Raw genomic sequence first — 21597 nt, forward strand, 5'->3', positions numbered from 1 at the left:
CCGCTAACTCAATGTGGAAGAATTAGCTGATCACATTAAATGCGACACAGAAGAGCCTCTCAGATGTAATGAGGACAAAGCCACTTGATATGAGCACTGTGTCCTCCCGCGGTCCTCAACAACCTCTAATGCATCCAGCCAGCCAGGAAATCCTACACGGCGTTGAGGTCCCAGCCAGGGAGTGATGCCCCCCCTCGGCAGGTATTCAGACAGCCCACCGATGGTCCCCCGCCATGGATAACCCGTCACCGATTGGGCAGTCCAGTGGCTGTGACGGCCAGCAGTGCAGCCGGGGCCTCTCTAATGGCCCGGGAGCTCCAGCCTAATAATGGGCCGGGCGCCGCTCCCCCTTCCCCTCGTTACTCCCGTCTCTCTCCTCCGTCTCCGCGCTCCCCCGCGGCTCTGATAGCGGAGGTAATTACTGAGGAGGCTGACAGTGTGTAATTGGGCTGGGAGCCAACAGACGGAGGCTCCAGCTGGGTTCTGGAGCAGTCTGTCGTACGATGCGTGGAGGGGGGGAGGGTCAGATTAACTCCAGAAGACATCCCAAGCACACAGAGAAGATCCTGCCCAGCCTGGGAGGAGAGCTCCCCATGCAGAAGGAGGTCCATCCTATGCAGTGAAATCCTCCACTGCAGGCACATGAACCCCCCCAAAAACAGAGAGAGATGCATGGCAGGTGTCTTGTCATCCACCAATGACTGTGCTCCACCTCCCATAAAGTTAAACAGATAAACATTTTGACCGTAAACTCGCTAAAGGCTCACGGAGACCGATCGACCCTCTACAACCAAATGAACACCTTCAACCGATGCACTCTTACAATAAGCCTCCCAGTGTTATCAACCAAATGTGTCCATGCCTATCAAGTGTCCGGGTGCCGTCAACATGACAAAGTCATTTAGACTGGCTCGAATGTGAGAGGAGACAGGCATGTCCATCAGAGGGACATGCCAGAGCAGGACACTGCATTCACTGCCAATGCGCAGCACCCCACACCCCCACCACCCCCCCCCACCCCCCAACGAGGCAGATGTGCTGCCAAAAAACAGCACAATTCAAATCCTTCACAATATACGTCCTCCATTAACCTTTCTCAAAGCAATAAACCCGCAAATTAAGCCCTCGTGTAAGTCTTTCATTAACGGCAATCTTAATTAATTTAATTGCGTAATGACAGACTCAGGTGCTTCTCGACGACCGAGTCCCTGGAATGCTGCCAGCAGCAGAGCCGGAAGATTCTCCCCGGCGCCTGACCTGTCATTCGGCATACGACTCTATTTCCCACGTCTCAGGGCTTGTCTTACAGCTCACGTCTATATTGTCCTTGGCTTATATTCTGTCCTAACCTTTACATCTATATTCTCGCTGTTCTGTAGCATGCCAGCCACATGCGTGACCATGGTCTTATTGTACGTTTATAGTACTATCATCTATGCTGCAAATTAATAACAATTAGCTGCATCAGAGTGTGTATGGGTCAGACCGTGGTTCAGATATGAAAGGGACAAAAGAGTCTCGGCTTCCAGTCCCCCTGCTGGATGCACCACAGTAACTCTGGCAGGCTACCGTGATGCTGACTGAACAAACCCTCATAATCAGATTATGACCACAACCACAAGCCAAGTAACAAGCAGTTGAAACATTTCAGAATTGCCACAGGAAAAAAAGGCAGAACTCTGCTCTCTGGATGAGTTACATTTCATCCATCTTAACACGTTGTGAAATGTGGTTATATGAGAGCCGTGGTTATGTCCGCACCGGATCCCGGCATCGCTCGAGATAAACCGCCGCGGTGTCCGCACCGGATCCCGGCATCGCTCGAGATAAACCGCCGCAGTGGCCGCACCGGATCCCGGCATCGCTCGAGATAAACCGCCGCAGTGTCCGCACCGGATCCCGGCATCGCTCGAGATAAACCACCACCGTGTCCGCACCGCATCCCAGCATCGCTCGAGATAAACTGCCGCAGTGTCCGCACCGGATCCCAGCATCGCTCGAGATAAACCGCCGCAGTGTCCGCACCGGATCCCAGCATCGCTTTCATTTCAGAATTGCCACAGGAAAAAAAGGCAGAACTCTGCTCTCTGGATGAGTTACATTTCATCCATCTTAACACGTTGTGAAATGTGGTTATATGAGAGCCGTGGTTATGTCCGCACCGGATCCCAGCATCGCTCGAGATAAACCACCACCGTGTCCGCACCGCATCCCGGCATCGCTCGAGATAAACCGCCGCGGTGTCCGCACCGGATCCCGGCATCGCTCGAGATAAACCGCCGCGGTGTCCGCACCGGATCCCGGCATCGCTCGAGATAAACCGCCGCGGTGTCCGCACCGGATCCCGGCATCGCTCGAGATAAACCGCCGCGGTGTCCGCACCGGATCCCGGCATCGCTCGAGATAAACCACCACCGTGTCCGCACCGCATCCCAGCATCGCTCGAGATAAACCGCCGCAGTGTCCGCACCGGATCCCAGCATCGCTCGAGATAAACCGCCGCAGTGTCCGCACCGGATCCCAGCATCGCTTTCATTTCAGAATTGCCACAGGAAAAAAAGGCAGAACTCTGCTCTCTGGATGAGTTACATTTCATCCATCTTAACACGTTGTGAAATGTGGTTATATGAGAGCCGTGGTTATGTCCGCACCGGATCCCAGCATCGCTCGAGATAAACCACCACCGTGTCCGCACCGCATCCCAGCATCGCTCGAGATAAACCGCCGCGGTGTCCGCACCGGATCCCAGCATCGCTCGAGATAAACCGCCGCGGTGTCCGCACCGGATCCCGGCATCGCTCGAGATAAACCGCCGCGGTGTCCGCACCGGATCCCGGCATCGCTCGAGATAAACCGCCGCGGTGTCCGCACCGGATCCCGGCATCGCTCGAGATAAACCGCCGCAGTGTCCGCACCGGATCCCAGCAACACTCGAGATAAACCGGCACAGTGTCCGCACCGGATCCCAGCATCGCTCAAGATAAACCGCCGCAGTGTCCGCACCGGATCCCAGCAACACTCGAGATAAACCGCCGCAGTGTCCGCACCGGATCCCAGCAACACTCGAGATAAACCGCCGCAGTGTCCGCACCGGATCCCAGCAACACTCGAGATAAACCGCCGCCGTGTCCGCACCGAATCCCAGCATCGCTCGAGATAAACCGGCACAGTGTCCGCACCGAATCCCAGCATCGCTCGAGATAAACCGGCACAGTGTCCGCACCGGATCCCAGCATCGCTCGAGACAAACCACAGTGGTGTTTGCACCAGATCTCGCCATTGCTTGGGATAAATCGGCACCATGTCTGCACCAGATTTCAGTACTGCTTGGTATCCCAACTGTTGTATCAGCTCCAGTAAAACTGCCGCCATACGTCTGACGGCACCATGAGGAGAGAAGTGATCCCAGTAGGGATCTGTGCAGTTGGAGTGAATGCCAGCATTCCAGGATGCAGCCTGGTCATGGCAGGTCCCTGAGGGGCTCAGAGAGACAGGGACACGGAGCGGGACACACACACACACACAGTAATGTGACTTCCCCGGCTCTTATCTGCCAGCAGCCGCCCTGAGTGGGTTGCAGGGGGCCATGGGAGCAGCTCTGTCTGTGACCCGGCCACTTCTCACACACAGCCATTGGAAGCAATTACTGACTGGACCCCCCCTCCCCAGGAGAGGCCCCAATCTGATTTACTGTTAATAGCCTCCGACATGCTGCATCAGAGTGGGACCAAGCGCATTAGGGCCTCACCACAGGCCACCCTCCTCCTCTGTCCCATTCCTCCTCATCCCTCCATCTCCACAGAAAAGCTGAGGTGTCCCCCACATGCTCTGAGGACTCGCGATAGTGGCCAAATCCGTCCTGACGCATCATTTGCGGCTGAATGGGGGAGGGGGGCGGTTCCTCGCTTTTGAAGGACGAGGTGTTCCTTTCCCAAAAAAAAAAAGGAAAATATTACCGGCATGACTAGAGACGCCGTACAAAGAACTCGGGTGGTGAAATTAAAAAACCGCCTTCAGTCAGACTGCATATTCGCACATTCATATTCAGTGAGCTGAAAGTAAGGTCGCAACCGCATCCACATTACAAAGAATCGCTGTCATTTAGTGATCTGACTGCTCAGTATGCGCTATATGTGTCTCACCAGTGTGTTTGCTAAGCATTCCATTTGAATTCCCCCCCCCCCCCCCCATGTATGGCACAATTACCTCTTCCGCATTTGTGCATAATATTATTCCTGCTTTTATGTTCAGCACAGACAGATTCACGTCATAATTCGGCACTTTCTGACCATCACGTAACAATGGGAGGCGGGAAAGGTGGAGGACAGGGAGGAGCCAACTGAGTCAGTAATGATGGGAGGAGCCAACAGCGAGCCGGGGGGCAGCCGACAGCGAGCCGGGGAGGCCGGGGGGCAGCCGACAGCGAACCGGGGAGGCCGGGGGCAGCCGATAGCGAACCGGGGAGGCTGGGGGGCAGCCGACAGCGAACCGGGGAGGCCGGGGGGCAGCCGGGGAGGCCGGGGGTACCAAGTGCTCCCTTCCCGGCTCTTTTTCAGCCACAGTTTACATCCAGCCCCTGCATTTTGTTACCAAAGCTGACAGGGTTGACCACAGGTCATAAAGCAGCGTTGTAAATCCATCAGAGGCTGCCGGCAAATTCCTATATGGGGGGGCAGGACGGGCCAGCAGGCGGGGAGGCCTCAGGCCCACAGCGCCATCCTGCTGCCGCAGGGCTGCTGCATTATCAGGACTCTTTTGTTTGTCCCCATTTGTATCTAATGCTTTTGTCAACAGGCCCACAAAAGGCTGAGCAAACAGGCAAGACAAACACGAGCTCTGATGGCGGCGCCACTAAATCCCACAATTATCCTCCAGCTGCTCACACACACACATGCGCATACGCGTGCGCACACACACACACACACACACACACACACATGCGCATACGCGTGCGCACACACACACACACACACACACATGCGCATACGCGTGCGCACACACACATACATACATACATACATACATACATACATACATACATACATACATGGACATACGCATACATGAACACACGCACATAAAGACCTGTGCTCGTATCTTTCTATGGGCAAAACCCTAATCCCAACAATTACAACCTTAATCCCCACCCAGCCATAGCCAAAAATACAAGACATTTGCCATTTTTAGTTTTTTGAATGATCTGATCGTGTGACAGGCAGGTCAGCACCTGGAGGCTAAAACCACCGGAGGCCCCACCCATGCTGTGCGGCAGGAGGGAGGATGTCCGTGGGGGGGCAAAGCCTTCAAAATGGGCCTGTCGCTCAGACATGTGATCAACATGATCCAGGTCAAATGCACTGTGTCAAAACTGCGATGCGATAACCGTAAACTGAGCCGGCATGGAGCCAAGGGGGAGATGGGGAACCCATGCCCGCTATTTACGCTCATCATTAAGGACACTGTCGCCATTCACCCCGGACCCCCTTCACCTTGCGCACGGCGCCACCTTCTGCGATGCCAGGCAGGGTACTGAAGTCACCTCCTCACCACCCACCGCAGCTGTGCCCCCCACCCCCCCCCCACCTTGGCCAGTCACGGATTGCGGGGATTAAAGGAACACGGAGCCGGGGGCGGAGCAGGCGTCAGGAGCAGCGGCTCTCACAACTCAAAGGTAAACAGATCCCCAGTGATGAGGCGGCGTTTCCGCGGAAACCCCTTCCCGGTATTTCCTGGGCAGATGAATTACAGCCGGATTGAGCAAATGCCGGTGCGTTTACCCATCTGGTGACATTTCAGGCTGGGGAGTGTCAGCTGCTAGGACAGACCAGGACCCACATACTACTGCGATACGCACACACACAGTAACAGTTCTGGCCCTCTCTTCCTTACCACAACGTAATAAAAATGACTAGACCACCTGACAATCCATCCTGAATTGGCTACTTCACTTCCCACCTTTAGACATCCATCCATCCATCCATCCATCACCAGGGCCTATGTATCTATTTATCATACTTCCTCTCTTGCCATATCCCAGACTGCCTTGCTCCACAGGGGTCAGATATCACCAACAAAGGCTTTACAGTTTCCACCCCCACCTCCCATTACCCAGGTCTGATTCCATTCCTGCTGTTTCTGAGGGCTGGGGGGGGGGGCACACTAGCAGCCCATCACTGAACTGCAAAAAACATGTTCACAAGGGGAGGGTGGGGCAAGTAGCTGCATGGATAATTACCGTCAGTCGCCCACCCCCTGCCATCTCATTATTACTCTCTCCAAAGGATTGACCTGCCGATGCTCACAGCTACACTCACAAAAACATCTGTCTTCTGGGAATCCGAGTGCAACGACGAAAGGGGCGAGCTGAGGGGGGGGGATAGCGAGACCCCCACCGGCCACGTAAACGGACGGCCGATACACATCCACACGAGAAGGACGAAAAGGACACGGGATCTTAGGCAGGAAAGGCAGCTTGACAGAGACCCTATGGTAAAGATGGCTGCCGCCTTTGCGGGCCGGAGGAGGGAGCAAAGGGGACGAGCGACGTCCAAATAAGGAACAAAAGCCATTATTTATACATTTATCCTGCACTCCGCTTCTTTTTCTCTTTCCATCGGACCAATAAAACCTGCACTAATGCCCAGATTTAGCAGAAAATTTTCTATTCATTTCCCCGGCTGTAGGAGAGAGTAAGCTAATAACATCCCGGCGAGAGTGCTGTCAAGCTAAATCCCTCGCCCTCTGAAAGTCGGCCGGGATAAATCTCACTTCACTTTTCCATTCCGGCAGCCACTTAGGGCGAGGCCCGGGGGAGCAGGGGCTTATCCCGCTCACGCAATGTCACAGACACGGGCCGGGGCGGGCCAATCAGGGCCCGGGAAATAAGAGGAATAAACTAAAGGGATTAATCCGCAGATGTTCATGCATTTCACATACACCGTGCCCTGTGGTCCGTTGCTAAGGCAACGGGAGACCACCAGGCGAGGGCTTTGCCGGTTTTATGAAGTGCGGCTCTGGGAGCTCGGTCCGAGAAGGGAGCAAGGACCCCCCCCCCCTCCACCGGCCTGCTTTGCTTTTTACCCTGTGTTTAACCCCCCCGCCTGCCCCCCGGGCCAACCGCAGACGGCATGGTGTGGGAGCCGCTAATTGCTATTGTGCTGGAGTCGGTTCACACGGAACCCCGACGGAAACGACTCCCCGAAATGCACATTGCTGGGGTTTGGCTGTGAGACCCGGGTGTTTTGGGGGGGGGGGATTCAGAGCAGCTGCTGGAAGTGGGCAAATGGGGGGGGGGGCAGGGAAAGTACCGGATGTGGTGAACAACTCCCACAAATCCTGCCGAAAAAAAAATGGTTGCGGTGGGACTGGAATTCAGATGAATGAATAAATAAATAAACGAGTGGGATGGGTTGAAATGCCCCCCCCCACAGTGAGATGGCCAAGCTAGCGGGCCAGGCTCCCCAGAAGGGGGGGGGGGGCGGACGCAGCTTAGCATGTTCATTCAGGACCCAGCGGGGCCACCAATGTCAGGGGCCACCATTCGGGACAACCTCACGGTCGTCATCATGCCCCCCCAGGAATCCCGACCGCCACTGCGATTGGAGCGCCACCCCTTTTTGGCGGAACAAAGCCGCTTGCAGCTCCATCACCCCCATTGAGAGTGGGGGGGGGGCACATCCAGTGTGCGTGACTCTGTATTAAAACACGTCTGTATCAGCGTGCCAAGCAGATGCGGCCACCCATGCGTGCAGAAACGCGCGCCGGCATATGCGTCCCCCCCCCCACCCCCACCCCCCACCGCATCATTGGCTGTCGCCAAGCACTCCGAATCTGCTTGTGCATTTTTTTCCCCGTGTTGCTTTAATGAAAGACATTCATCATGTGTTCCTTATGGTCGCATATCTAATCTATTACCCATCTAGACATCAAAACGCCCCCTGAAGCATCAGTAACACATCAGTACAGGAAATTGCATCTTTGGGCAGTGGGACATGGCTGGGGGGTGGGGGGGGGGCAGTGGGGTTACAACATGAAGAGCATGATAGAGTTACGACAGACGTAGATCAGGCCCCTCCCAGCATCGGAAGCTCAACCAATCAGGGGAGCTTCTATACTGTGAGAATCACATGCATGTAGGGGTGAGAGGGCATCCATTGGCCCCCCAGAATGAAGGGGGAATATTAGGGAACACAGAGGACCTGGGGGGGGGGTTGAATGGGGGTGTCCAGGAGGGGTTCAACTCTGACATCTCCTTATAGCATTTCCATAACCAACCCCGACCCCCCCCCCCCCCCAAGACCAAACACCTGCCTAAAAGTGATCTGTCTATGTTTAGGGGGTCAGAAGCAGCCAGTCCGACTAGCTTCTCGGACACCTCGGGGGGGTGGGGGGGTTGTAAGGCAGTGTGGTTGCCATGGCGCCCGGTTATTCTACCACTCCTGCACGTTATTGGACAGTTTACCGTTTCTGATTTTGTTTTTGCCATTCAAAAAGGCCAAGTGTCTGTCTGGGGGAGCAGACTGCCTCTTCAGCCACTGCATTAAAAATCTCATTTGATCTCATTCCCACTGCTGACAATTAGACTTTTTTTTTTTGCTCCTTTCGTTTTTTTTTTTTTTGCACTACTGCACAGAACGCAAACAAGTCAGGAACGAAAGTCGAGAGTGGAGAGTGCCCGGCAGCCCCGCCTACGATGGGAAAGCTGATGCCACAACGAACTGAATTAGAACCGACAGCCGTCGGCTCCGCCGCCGAAGGTTATCCAGGCTGCGTTTAATAGGCTGACAAAAATCCCCGTCAAGGATTACAGCACAAGCCGGATGGCTGCGGAGGGCGTGGCCACGAGGCACTCGTCTAATAAACCACATGTAAAAACACGAATGTTACTCAAAATATAAATGACAACAACCATGGCGTGGTAACGCAGCAGCGGCTATTGTTTAAAATACAGCTGGTAAATTAATCTTTAAATGCATAATTTGAGGTTTAGCACAAAAAAGATGTAGACAAGAGCATAAAAACTGGCATACGCCGTAAGCTAGATAACAGCCGGCAGATCTCATTGGCCAATGAAAGTCAGGGTGCTGTGAGATGGGCGGCTTTTCTCACACAGAGGGATGGAGGAGGAGGGACAGCACTGCCCGCTCGCATGGGTTCACCGCTAAGCAGACGCCCGCACACTAAGGCGGACCTCACCAGAAAGTTCTTTCTGGTTTTAGGTTTGTGAGAGTCGGGGGCGGGGGGGGGGGGGGGGGATGGGGGTCGGTGCAGAAACCTCACCCCACAATACTCTGGCCTGGAGCCAGACACCGTGCACAGGGCTACTGACCGCTGCTTTATAGAGCGGGGGCTGATGAGGGCATGTGATGGACTGGGGGGCACAGCGAGGAGCCAGCGTGCTTAATTTAGAAAACAATCAGATTGCAGTGCCTGCTAATTTGGGGAGAGACGGCGGGGGTGCAGCGACTACAGGAAAATAAAGGAATGCTAATCTGCTCATAATGCGCTAATGAGCAAAGGAGAGAGCAGACCAAATGTTTGCTGCGCATAGACACCGCTTAGGGGAGCAATTAAGCGAAGCACCGCCACAGCTCACCCCCCACCCGGGCAGAGAGAGGGGGGGGGGATGGGGGACAGAGGCATGCGCACCAGCCCATTAGTCGTCATGACGACAGGAGGGGAAGATGGGGTCGCAGTACGGCAGGGCCGGGGGAGGGGTGATGGGTGGCGAGCGGGGACAGGTGTATCAGGCAGGTAAATCAGGCCACACACACCCCACCCCCACCTCACACCCCTAACCCCCCAGGGGCAGAAAATACATTTGCCCGAGAACAAACACTCTGCGCTATTAATCACCCGACTGTGTTCCGCACACCATGTGACCTATGTACAAATCAGACCCCTCGGCTGCCATTTTATATTTATTGCTTTTTATTTTTTTATGTGAGGGAACCCTAATCACCTTCCTTCCCCAGACGGCTCCGGGAGGCGGTGGCCATACTAGGGGGCCCAGAGGAGAAGGTTATCAGGCACCGAGAACGTGAAGCCGGCCCTCGGGGCCAGCTGGAGGTGACGAGGCTCGGTATAACTATCACAAACCCCACGGGTGGGCGGGAGGGGCCTGCTACCCCCACACGGTGACGATTTTAACAAGCACACCTTCCCCTCACACCGCAGAACCTTTGTCATGACAAAAGCATCTGAAAGCTAGGCACCAAAACAAAAAGAGGAAAAAATATAGCCAAAAAAAAAACACATGCAGTAAAGGTCACAGCCTTCGGCACCATCAGGCTCCAGCTTCCGCTTCCCCTGGGGGCTACAGGCAACGGCCGCCGGACAGGTCACCGCGGGATTAATTACTGGACCGCCCACTGGCCACACCCACCCTCCAAGCCCTGGGTGCTGCCGTTACGGCGCCAGGAGGATTGAGCGAGCGGCCGGTGGGCGGAGACACAGGCATAAATCCAGGCGGAGCCGGCCAGAGCAGCAGCCCGGTAATGGTTTGTTTTTCCGCCGCTCGACCTGGGATAATCCTCCTCGGTGCAGCTCCTGTGTGCCGGCACTGTAAACAAAGACTCCCATGCCGCCGGATGTGGCTAATTTATCAGGGCCTAACGAGGCCCGTGGCAGCTCACCCTCCTCTCACTGCAGCCGGTATGTCGGCCGTTTGTTTTTAAACCTCTGAAGCCATTGTTTTCGGTCGCCGTATGACTAATAAGGCGGGGGGAGAGGGGGGTGCATGTGGCTGGCAGCCAATCACGCATCACGAGACATCGCTAGCGGTGACGTCATATCCGTGCGTCTCTGCTGCAGGTCCAATGGCTCCTCTTGTTGCTAAAGAGGAATCTGTCTCTAATGGCAGGTAACAGCCGTTCACTGACGCTGATTCCGATCCAGCTCGATTTCCCGAGGCACTGCAGATTTGACCTCTGACCCATGCAATGGTCAGAGCCGCACACTAACCCGTCCCACACCACTGCCGGCCCTCAACACAATCGCAGATAAACAACCAGGCAGAATGGCCGCCAATGAGGACCAATCAGGTGACAAATCCAGAGGTTCAGTCGACCGTGCACATGGGTGCACATAAACCACGACCTGTTTCACAAGCAGGGCGGCTATGCGGAAACAAACAGACTCTGTGGGGGTGGGGGGTGTGTCCTGGCGGGCAGGCCACAGCATGTTACTGCTTAGGAACAGGCCGGACAAGACTGCCGTGTTTTCTGACGACGAACATCACAGTCTACGGATTCCACATTCAACAAATCACAGCAGTGCGCAGCTAACACATCTGACCTCAAAGCTGAGTCTAATTACCCAGAATGCAAATCTCTACAGAAACACAACAAGATTAGCACCAATGAAAAGCAGCGGCTGAAAGACCCGTTAGGCCATCTAAAACGCGGAAACCACACCAGTACCGCGGCCTAAATGGCTACCCTCATATTAAGTGTACACACTGGCCGCACTGCCTCTGCGGACATGTTAAACACCTCTGCTCCTCACCACCGGACGGCCTCGGAGCTGGGCCTGTGGTCCGCTGTCCGGCAGAGGGCCCGGAGGCATGTGCTCTCATCCTGGCACGCAGGAGGAGCCGGCCCAGCCAGAGGAGACCTATTAGCAGTCCGGTGTTTTTACATCTGTTAATGCAAGCCTTTCCGGCACGCTTCTGAAAAGGTCATGCCAAATTAAGTGGGCCGAGCGATCAGCTGCACCCGCTGGAATCTAATGAGCTGCCAAAGCGTGGAGATGGAGGGCAGCCAGGGCCAGCCTCCGGCAGCCGGCGCTGGAGGCACCAGCAGGGCTCGTTTTGCATGTGGATGGAGGGAGGGGCGGGCTCTCTGCCACTATGCACACACATCGGGTTTTTCAAGAGCCTCCGGGTTCATCCCCTACCACGGGGGCGGAGATCCTCCGGGTTCATCCCCAACCACGGGGCGGAGAGCCTCCGGGTTCATCCCCAACCACGGGGCGGGGAGCCTCCGGGTTCATCCCCAACCACGGGGGCGGAGAGCCTCCGGGTTCATCCCCTACCACGGGACGGAGAGCCTCCGGGTTCATCCCCAACCACGGGGGCGGAGAGCCTCCGGGTTCATCCCCAACCACGGGGCGGAGATCCTCCGGGTTCATCCCCAACCACGGGGCGGAGATCCTCCGGGTCCATCCCCTACCACGGGGGCGGAGATCCTCCGGGTTCATCCCCTACCACGGGGGCGGAGAGCCTCCGGGTTCATCCCCTACCACGGGGGCGGAGAGCCTCCGGGTTCATTCCCAACCACGGGGCGGAGAGCCTCCGGGTTCATCCCCAACCACGGGGGCGGAGAGCCTCCGGGTTCATCCCCTACCACGGGACGGAGAGCCTCCGGGTTCATCCCCAACCACGGGGGCGGAGAGCCTCCGGGTTCATCCCCAACCACGGGGCGGAGATCCTCCGGGTCCATCCCCAACCACGGGGCGGAGATCCTCCGGGTCCATCCCCTACCACGGGGGCGGAGATCCTCCGGGTTCATCCCCTACCACGGGGGCGGAAAGCCTCCGGGTTCATCCCCTACCACGGGGGCGGAGAGCCTCCGGGTTCATCCCCAACCACGGGGCGGGGAGCCTCCGGGTTCATCCCCAACCACGGGGGCGGAGAGCCTCCGGGTTCATCCCCTACCACGGGACGGAGAGCCTCCGGGTTCATCCCCAACCACGGGGGCGGAGAGCCTCCGGGTTCATCCCCAACCACGGGGCGGAGATCCTCCGGGTTCATCCCCAACCACGGGGCGGAGATCCTCCGGGTTCATCCCCTACTGAGGTCCTTTATATAGGCCTCAACACCAACAGCACCCCTCAGAGCTCATTCCCTACCCCAATATACACTGTGCCACTCCCCACTCAAATGAAAACTGCGGTTTTAGGCAGCTGTTCGTCAACTAAATGACTGCGGACAGATTTCTGAAGCAGATCTGCAGCCAGATCCCACAGGGAGCTGACTGAACAATTCAGCAGGAACATGGACCAAAAAAATCTCAAAAACATTTTAAAAAACATCTATCCACCTCTCAACCACTTATCCAGTACAAGGTTATGGGGGAAAATGACTGAATATATTAAAGAATATATGTTCAGTTTCATGTCTGTGGGACTTAAGGAAAATCACTGTCCGATTGAAAAAAAAATGTTTTTATTCCATTCAGAAAAATCAGGAGGATGTGTAAGTTTGATTAAATATTAATCAAAAAAACACACACTTACCTTCACTGAGTCTCTGTCTGTAGGTTGGCAGGGAACGCAGACGAAAATTGAAGATTTGAGAAACAAAAAAAGAGAAGAAAGGAATAAAATTACAGAAATGTCAGAAACAAGGAAGCGCTCTGTCACGTGCACACGCGCCACGCAGCTTATGGGGGTGGCGTTGGCCCACGTGCTCCTTCGGAGCCGTCCCGCTATCTCAGCGCCAGGGGCTGGCAGAGAGCGCCAGGGGGCTGTCCCTCTCCAGCAGTTTGCTCTGTTGACAAAGGGTCTAGTGTTTCTCCATTAGAATAAACAACCGAAAACATGAACTGTTTGCAAAGCGGGCTGCTAAACACTGACATTCATCCTTACAAAGACTATCCTCGGCAATTAAATGCTGCGCTAATTAGGGGATTTGCATATGCACCAAGTTTTGTTGACTAGAGAGCAGTTTGTTGTTGTGGGTTTTTTTTTTTTTTTTTTTTTGAGAGTCGATTGTACCATCTGCACTCCACCATTAATTTGCGTCTTCCTCGTTACGTGATCGATCTCACGCCCGGCTGCTCCCTCTCCTTTGGTTTTTATTTCCGCGGTAATTAACCGCTGAGGCGAGACGGAGGCTCTACAAAGGCCCCGCTATGCTCCGCGCCACACCAGAATGGCAAATTAGCGTCGCGCACGCGCATGCACGCGCACACACACACACACACACACACACACACACAGCCGCTTTGATTCTCATCTGCTTGCTGAGTGACTGGCAAAAGAGCTGAGCTCCTGCCACAAAAACAATGGCGCACACACACAAAGGGAGGACGCAGTTCCGGCTGAGGCGGGAAAGAGAATCATCTCCAGACGGAGTTTGTGGCACAGAAAGTAGGGACTATTTTTAGCCCGAGCATTGTTTCTGTGGCGTGTGGCAGCTACATATTACCCATGAACATCTTACGCATCTTTTTGTTACGATAAACCGAGTTCAGTCCAGACTTCCTCTTGCAGGCAGCCATGATGGAAGTGGAGGGAGGTGTTCTCTCAGCATCAAGATTTTTGCCCAAGCTCAATGGGAATGACGAGGCTATCGGAGGAAGTTGGTGTGAGAGGGATTAAACACGGGGGGGCGGTGGTCGGGCAATGAGAAGTGGCGGACAGCGCGTTAATCTCCAGCTCCGGTCCGTTGTGAACCGCTACTCAAAGCTCGACTCTGACACGAGACCACGGGAAGACACGTGTATGCTCCAATCACCCAAGGCTTTTCCCAAAAACAGCTAATAGGTCTCATGTAGTGTCAACAAAACATCTTGGTTTCTTATCAAAGCCAGTGAGAGGAACTAATGAGAAAGATGAGGAACAGAAAGGAAATGGTAAGAAAGAGGAAGAGCATGAAGATGCAGAATGGAAAAGGGAGGAAAGAGAAGGAAACAGAAAGAAACAGGAAGAGGGAAGACAGGTGGAACAGAAAGGAAGGGGGAAGGAACAAGAAAAAATAGGAAGCAATGGGAAGGAAAGAGAAGAAATGTACAAGAATAGGGAGGCAGGGGGAAGGATAGAGAAGGAACAGGAATGAAATGGAGGAATAGAGAAGGAAGAGGTAGGGATGGGGGATGTAGCGGGTGGAAAGGAGCACGAGTAAGAGCCATCACCTCTTTGGTGTTCATTGTCATGGTGTTTCTTCTCATCTTTGATTGGCAGCTGCGGGTGGCCGCTGAGGGCACTGGAGAGGGCAAGCAGGCTGGCACTGCCTCCCACGGGCGGGAGGGTGGGCGGCTGTAGGCCAGCGGGGTGGGGGGTGAGGGGCACGGGCAGGGCGTGTCCGTGAGAGAGGTGCTGAGCCTGGAGCTGCTGCTGCTGTGAGGGAGAGGGGAGATGTTCAACCAGCACACACACCCACACCACCAGCTGTCTCACACACAGAGGTTTGTAATTATATCTTTGTGGGGACTCTCCATTCATTTCTATGGGGGAAACACTAATCCCAACATGACGACCTTAACCCCTACCCAGCCCTAACCTTAACCAAAAGTAACCAAACACAATATGAGATTTTTGGCATTTTTACTTTTTTGATTGCATTCACAGATCTTTGTGAGGACCTGGAAAATGGTCACCACAATGTCAAAAAAATAGGTTTTTATCACATTGTGAGGGACATTTGGTCCCCACAATGTAATATAAACCTAATCCACACAAACACACACACCACCAGCTCATACACAGAAACACACACAGATACCCATCAATGAGCACACACACACACACACACACACACACACACACATACCACCAGCTCTCTCTTACACACACACACCCATCAGCACTCACACACACACAAACACACCCCCAACACACACACACACACACACACACACACACACACACACACACACACACACACACACACACACATTTTTGTATCCATTCATTTCTATGGGAAAAGCTGAGTTTCTCCTTGAAGGGACTGAAAAGATGGTCCCCACGACAAAATAACAGGGTTTCATTACATTGTGCAGGACCCTAAAATGAAACGGCCATTTACAGGTGGCAAAGAATGTATTTCTAGAGACATTTTCACACACGGACTCTAGACATTGGGTGTGTCTCAAAATGTGTACTTGACAATACATGCATTCTCGTTTACATCATCATCCATTGCCAAATACCAGCCCCAATACTACCAGAAGATCATGAGGACGGCAAAAATCCTCCAATGTCATTCTTGCTCCGCCCCAAATATCAATGACAGATCGGTTGTATCCTCACCGAATGAAACCAATCCCATGATTCATTCAAGTTCACAAGACCAATCTTGCCAAGACCACAGATATGGTCTTTGCGTTCTTGGTATTTAGATTCACCCGATGTCTGAAGAATCAGATCTGGACATTTTCCGGAGTTTCCTTCTCACACATGTGGCACACAGCGGGAGAGTGTCCGTGTTAGACGCATTCACACCGACTAGAAATAATGCGGCTGGTTCAGACGGGGGGCGGTGCTTGGGTAGGGCGTGCAGGAGGGAGGACGTGACACGAAGAGTATGCTGCCGAAATCGAGGGGTTTTGTTTACAGCACATTTGAAGATGGCGCACATGGCTTACTGAGAGAAGCTGCCGGACCTCCTCGTGTTTCCCAATACCCGTCTTCGTTGGGGTCTTCCTCGTGTGAAAAGGACCCTTCTTCCCCCCCCCCAGCTGTTTTTATCCTATCGTTTTCATGCCAATGGCATAACAGAAACATCATCAACACGCCCACTCGCTCACAGGGAATTCTCCAGACAATTTCCTGCTCACACATGGGGGTCAATCGAAAATTACCCGGACTTTGTACTGGGGCTCTAGGGGGGGGTAAAGCCCATTTTATGTCTGGTGTGACTGATCCAGGCGCTTGCATTCACACTTACGGCACCTCTAACGTTCATGGTGGCAGCGCATGTCTGAAAGGGGCTTAGGAGAATAAGCAGCTAAACACTGGGGGGGGGCATAAATGTGTGGGTGAGTGAGGGTGAGCGAGAGAGAAAGGGAGAGAGCACATTGAAGGGGGGGGAGATGAATTAATAACCCAGAAACGAAGCTGGTTGCAGCACCCGTTTTAAAGCCCTCCAAGTGTCCTCAGTGGTACTTGAGCAAATTACTAAAGAAAATCTAATGCGGCTCGTCCCGCTGCTCCTGAAGGCCGGCTCAATAATGCAGAAATAATTGGGCACTCTGTGCACGTTTAGTGCTGCCTGAGCGGAGATGTGGCCTCTGCTCGCCACTCGGCTCGCCGCGTCTGCCTCCCGGTGCTGGCTCGCCGCTGTAACAGATTTACAAAGGAACGGTGACAGGGGGTGACAGGGGCTGATGGGGGGGGGGGGTGTGCAGGAAGCAGAGGGTCTGACCTCAGAGCAGTAAAGACCCCACAGTTTTTGGGGGGGGCGGGGTATGGGGCTGACTTGGTGGGAGGGCCGTTCCTTTCCATGCATGACTTACGTGTTTTGGACAGACTGGGCCGCACCTGTTTACACAGTGTTTACTACATCTGCATGGGTGGGGGGGGCTGAAAGGACGCTTGCGTGTTTGTGTGAGGACTGCGCTTGCCTGCATGGGGGGTGGGGGTGGGGGGAGAGATTTGGGACTAGGGCTTGCTCTGACAGGTCAGGTGACTGTCGGGGGGGGGTTTCAGCCATCACAGCCAGCGCTTGCCCCCAGGGCCTGCCACTTATCGTCAGGCCAAAGCCGCCAGCCCCAGGTCCCTCTGTCCCTCCCGATTAAATCACCACCGCATGCTGTGGGTGTCAGATGCGGCCCCCAGAGAGAGCCACCCCCCCCCAGCCAGAGCGCCCCCGGGAGCACGCTGGCGGACAGAACATTAGGCCAATGACGTGGAGAGCATGTCCTTCACGGTGCACTGCCCCGCCCCCCAGTGATGTCCCTCTCCTCGTCATGATATTAAATAAACTCGACCCGCTCCGTCCAGACTAAAGGGAGTGGGGGGTGGGGGGTGGGGGGTACACCAGAGCATGAGAATTGACGTTCCGTGAGGTGAGGGTCACAGAGAGCCGTCATTTAACAGCGCGAAACGGCGAGGACTTTAAGAGGGATGTTAGTGGTGGGGTGACACAGGCTGCTGGAAGCTAGCAGACGCTGCTGTGCGGGGGGAGGGGGCATCAGGATATGAAGCTCCTGTAGTGCCGCTGACCGAGCACTGTGCTCCATCCTGCCGCGCCCCGCAGGGGGGCCGCGCTCACGCGGGACGCCCGGCCCGGCTCGGCGACCGACACGCCGCCCATTCTGCGGGACACTGCGCGGGAATCCGGCGGAAGGCCGCCTCGCTGTAAATACGTGCCGCGTCTGCATGGCGTTCCCGCAGCATGGCCTATCTCCATCTGAAAAACATGTTACTAAAACAGGAGCAGCCCCCCCTCCCACTCCCACAAGGCGTCACCCGAGAAGCCATTCGCATTAAACTCGTCCCGGAAACCGGACGGTCGAAGCATCCGGGCGATAAAGTTCCCACGCCATCATCACATACCGCCGATTAACAGCCTCGGTTATCAATCAATCTCCGATTGCCACTTTCCTTTGGTGCGCGTTATCGGGGGGGGGGGGCTCACCTCCGACACTCCTTGTACTCGGGTAACCGGAGACCCTGAACGTGGCCATTATCTGCTGCACGCAGCCGGAGAACACAATACGCTCCTGCGGCCATCAGGCTAATGGCTATGTGAGGCATAGCTGAAACGAGACCAGTCCGCCGGCCGACATTAACCCCCTCCGGACGGGTTACCCCTAATGGGTGCCTTCCTTCCTGGGGGCACTGGCCCAGCTCGCCTGAACATGTGCGTGGGTTTGATTGTTCCCACACGGACAGTTTGTTTTTCACAGAAACTGACACGCCATCCAGTACCAGCGCTTCATGGGGGGTAGCAATCATTTAACCTTTGCCTTATAGTAAGGGAGAGATCCAATGATACACATGCATGATCTGGTAAAGTGACCATCCATCCATCCACCCACCCACCCAGCACAGGGCAGAGGGCCAGAGAATGCTGGAGATGAGTCACCCAATCAGAGCATCCCTATCCACCGCAGGCCACCACAATGAGTGCGTCACCCCCACCCTCGGCAAGGCGGGCCAAACGTGCGGCTGCGCTTATTTTTCCAGAAGCTTCTAAAACGCGAGGCCAGCCGGATGGCCTCACTCCTGGCACACGTCCCACCCCCCTGCTCCAAAGCATGCCCCCTTTTTGCTGGTATAAGTAATGTTTCTGTAGATCAGGGCGATAAGTTAGGAGTTAAAGCCCATTAAAAGCTAATGCCCCCCTCTCCCCCAGCCCGCTCTGAGATATTTAAAGTCATTGAATTTTAATATTTCAGCCTGAGCGCTGAGAGCGGGGAGGGCGAGCGGACCTCTCCCATGCCCCCTTTTGCACGCAAGCGCTATAATCGCTTTCACCCCCCCCCCCCCCCATCTCTAACTTTCCCGGGGAGATCATTTCAGAAGCTCTCCACATGGTTAGCCGGCGCAGCGATAAGGGCCGCCTCATTCTCCTTCGCTCCCCCGCATTACCCTCACCGGTGATGATTAACAAAAACACTACACTTCCAAACGACCGATGCGTGTGACAAAAAAAATGTGCAAGTGTTGCGAGTCCTGGCCGGGGCCTTCAGTCCCCCCCCCTCCACCCCCCATCAAAAAGCGAGTGCAGCTTCCTAACATCCCATTAAAATAAGAATCACTTCTCAGTGGCTTATGTCTCAAGGGCCAGTGTTAAGCTCTGCCTAGTGTGGCCCAACTGCTAGGGTAACCCTGCCTTCAACCTATGTCACTCATCCCCATAAGCCCCCGCACCTAGGGGGGGCCTTAAACAACACAAGAGAGCATGCGCCTCCCTCAAAGTCCACCAATCACAAGCGTCAGGCACTCTCTGACCTTTGGCCTTTCCACTACACTTCCTGTTGTCCTTTTTAGTCAGTCAATCTCAGGTTGATTTTAGAGTCGTTCTACTACTGATGTCTGTGTGCACTGGGAACAGTGTAAGTATCTTACAGCTGAACGTCACACACACCCAACCAGACCACCCACGCACGCACACACACAGCAGACCCCCCCCCCCCCCCCCCGCCGGTCCTCTCACATAGTGTGTTTCAATCAAAGCAAAAAAAACTGAATAATTACCACTTCAAAGTGGGTTTGATATGATAAACAATGTAATAAAATGCAGGCGTTTCGCATAACAGCCTCTATCTAAAACAAAGGGATCCATGTCTGTGTCTTTGGGGAGGGGGGGCAAAGTTGAGGGTGAGCACCACCTGCTGTTCAGGCAGTCTCGAGATGGAACACCCTTCTGCCCCACCCTTGTTTCCCCCCCCATGCATCCCCCCCAGCGCCATAGGTCCTGCCGCACAACTTTAATAGATTACAATCATATTTTAAACATGAATGACTAGCTTAACGCCGAAGCCCTTAACTTGTCTGGGCACAGCTGACCCAAACACAGGGCTCTACTCTCCGGCTCGCCCACACACTAATACGCTGAACCAAAATGTCCCAGGTGGGGGAATGGGCCAGGGTCTGCTCTCATCACCCCCCTCCCTCCCCCCCCCCACTCGACGGCAGGCTGACTCCCAGGATTCCCCCCGGCTTGACGTACCCCGATGATGGCGTTCAGCTCGGCCATGGTCACCTGCTTGGCGCGCTCCACGGCCTGTACCACCTGCTGCTGGTGCTGCTTGTGGGCAGGAGGAGGGGCAGGGAGGGCAGGGAGGGCACGGAAAGGAGGAACAGACACATTGACAATCGACATCCAGCAAGCCGGCGAGCTGTCCAACCCCCCCCCCCCACCCGGTGATCCGGTCCCCCGGCGGTGGGCCGCGCCTGCGCTAATCTAATTTCATTATGTGGAATCTCGCTGTAATCCCAAACAAATCTGCGTGAGGTTTTAGCTGAAATGCCACTCCTCCAGAAGCGCGACAGACAAACAGGCCTTTCATCTCAGCCGGCCGGGGGATTACCGCTGCTCTCCCCATACATATGTTGTTTCTACGCATTTATTAAGTGCAGAAAGTATTATCCTCCCCCCCCCTTATATTTGTGGATTTAGACCACGGGTATTAGGGGGAGATTATCTTCTGTGGCACGTTGTGTCGTAATCTATATCCTGAATTGAAAGTGGGGGGGCAGGGGAGGAGTGCAGTCCGTTTTGCCCTCCTGCCATTGTTCCATTGGTCCCTAACGCCCCCCCCCCAGGAAACCTCCATCCCAACATTACGCCTCCCCACATCCAGGCATAATGCTTAAGCAGTATCAAGCTACACACGACAGACCGAAAGCTCCTGATTTAATGCCTGGCCTTTCCGCTTCTCCATTTCTTATTCTGCTCATAAATCACACAGCCTGTGTACATGTAACACATCCCAACTGAGTGCTTCTGCAGCCCCTCCCTCCCACCAAAAAAAAAATACAGCTCCTACTGCATTTATAACATGGGCCACTTTGCCTGCTTTCTTAGTCATCTTGTCTGAAACGTCTCATAAAATCCTTCCTAAAACTTCAACATGACATAAGCTGTGTAATATTTATATACACTGACATTCTCTGCTATTTATCATTACTGCAGGCTTTGAGAGTCAGCTGTTGCACTACTGTCCAGTCGAGTCCATCATCATCCTCATACGGAACAGTGCCAGCGGGTGCGGGTGGCGTGCAGGACAGTGCCAGCGGGTGCGGGTGGCGTGCGGGACAGTGCCAGCGGGTGCGGGTGACGTGCGGACAGTGCCAGCGGGTGCGGGTGGCGTGCGGGACAGTGCCAGCGGGTGCGGGCGGCGTGCGGACAGTGCCAGCGGGTGCGGGTGCGGGCGGCGTGCGGACAGTGCCAGCGAGTGCGGGTGCGGGTGGCGTGCGGACAGT

General features: G+C 54.8%; 1 protein-coding gene across 9 annotated transcripts in view; it reads right to left on the reverse strand.

Annotated features, from left to right (window-relative positions):
- Positions 1–21597, reverse strand: part of LOC111839205 (TLE family member 4, transcriptional corepressor) — a 44370-nt gene that overhangs the window by 11403 nt on the left and 11370 nt on the right. For 3 of the 9 annotated variants that reach the window (XM_072708085.1, XM_072708080.1, XM_072708084.1), the window contains exons 6-8: positions 20342–20419; positions 14856–15060; positions 13237–13253 (exon numbers count right to left, since the gene is read on the reverse strand). In XM_072708085.1, coding sequence (XP_072564186.1) covers positions 13237–13253; positions 14856–15060; positions 20342–20419 — 300 coding nt within the window. The remainder of the gene's footprint in view (positions 1–13236; positions 13254–14855; positions 15061–20341; positions 20420–21597) is intronic. The other 6 variants (XM_072708088.1, XM_072708083.1, XM_072708086.1 and 3 more) reach the window with 3 other exon arrangements.

Source organism: Paramormyrops kingsleyae, chromosome 2 (assembly GCF_048594095.1).
Source record: "Paramormyrops kingsleyae isolate MSU_618 chromosome 2, PKINGS_0.4, whole genome shotgun sequence".
Taxonomy (NCBI): domain Eukaryota; kingdom Metazoa; phylum Chordata; class Actinopteri; order Osteoglossiformes; family Mormyridae; genus Paramormyrops; species Paramormyrops kingsleyae.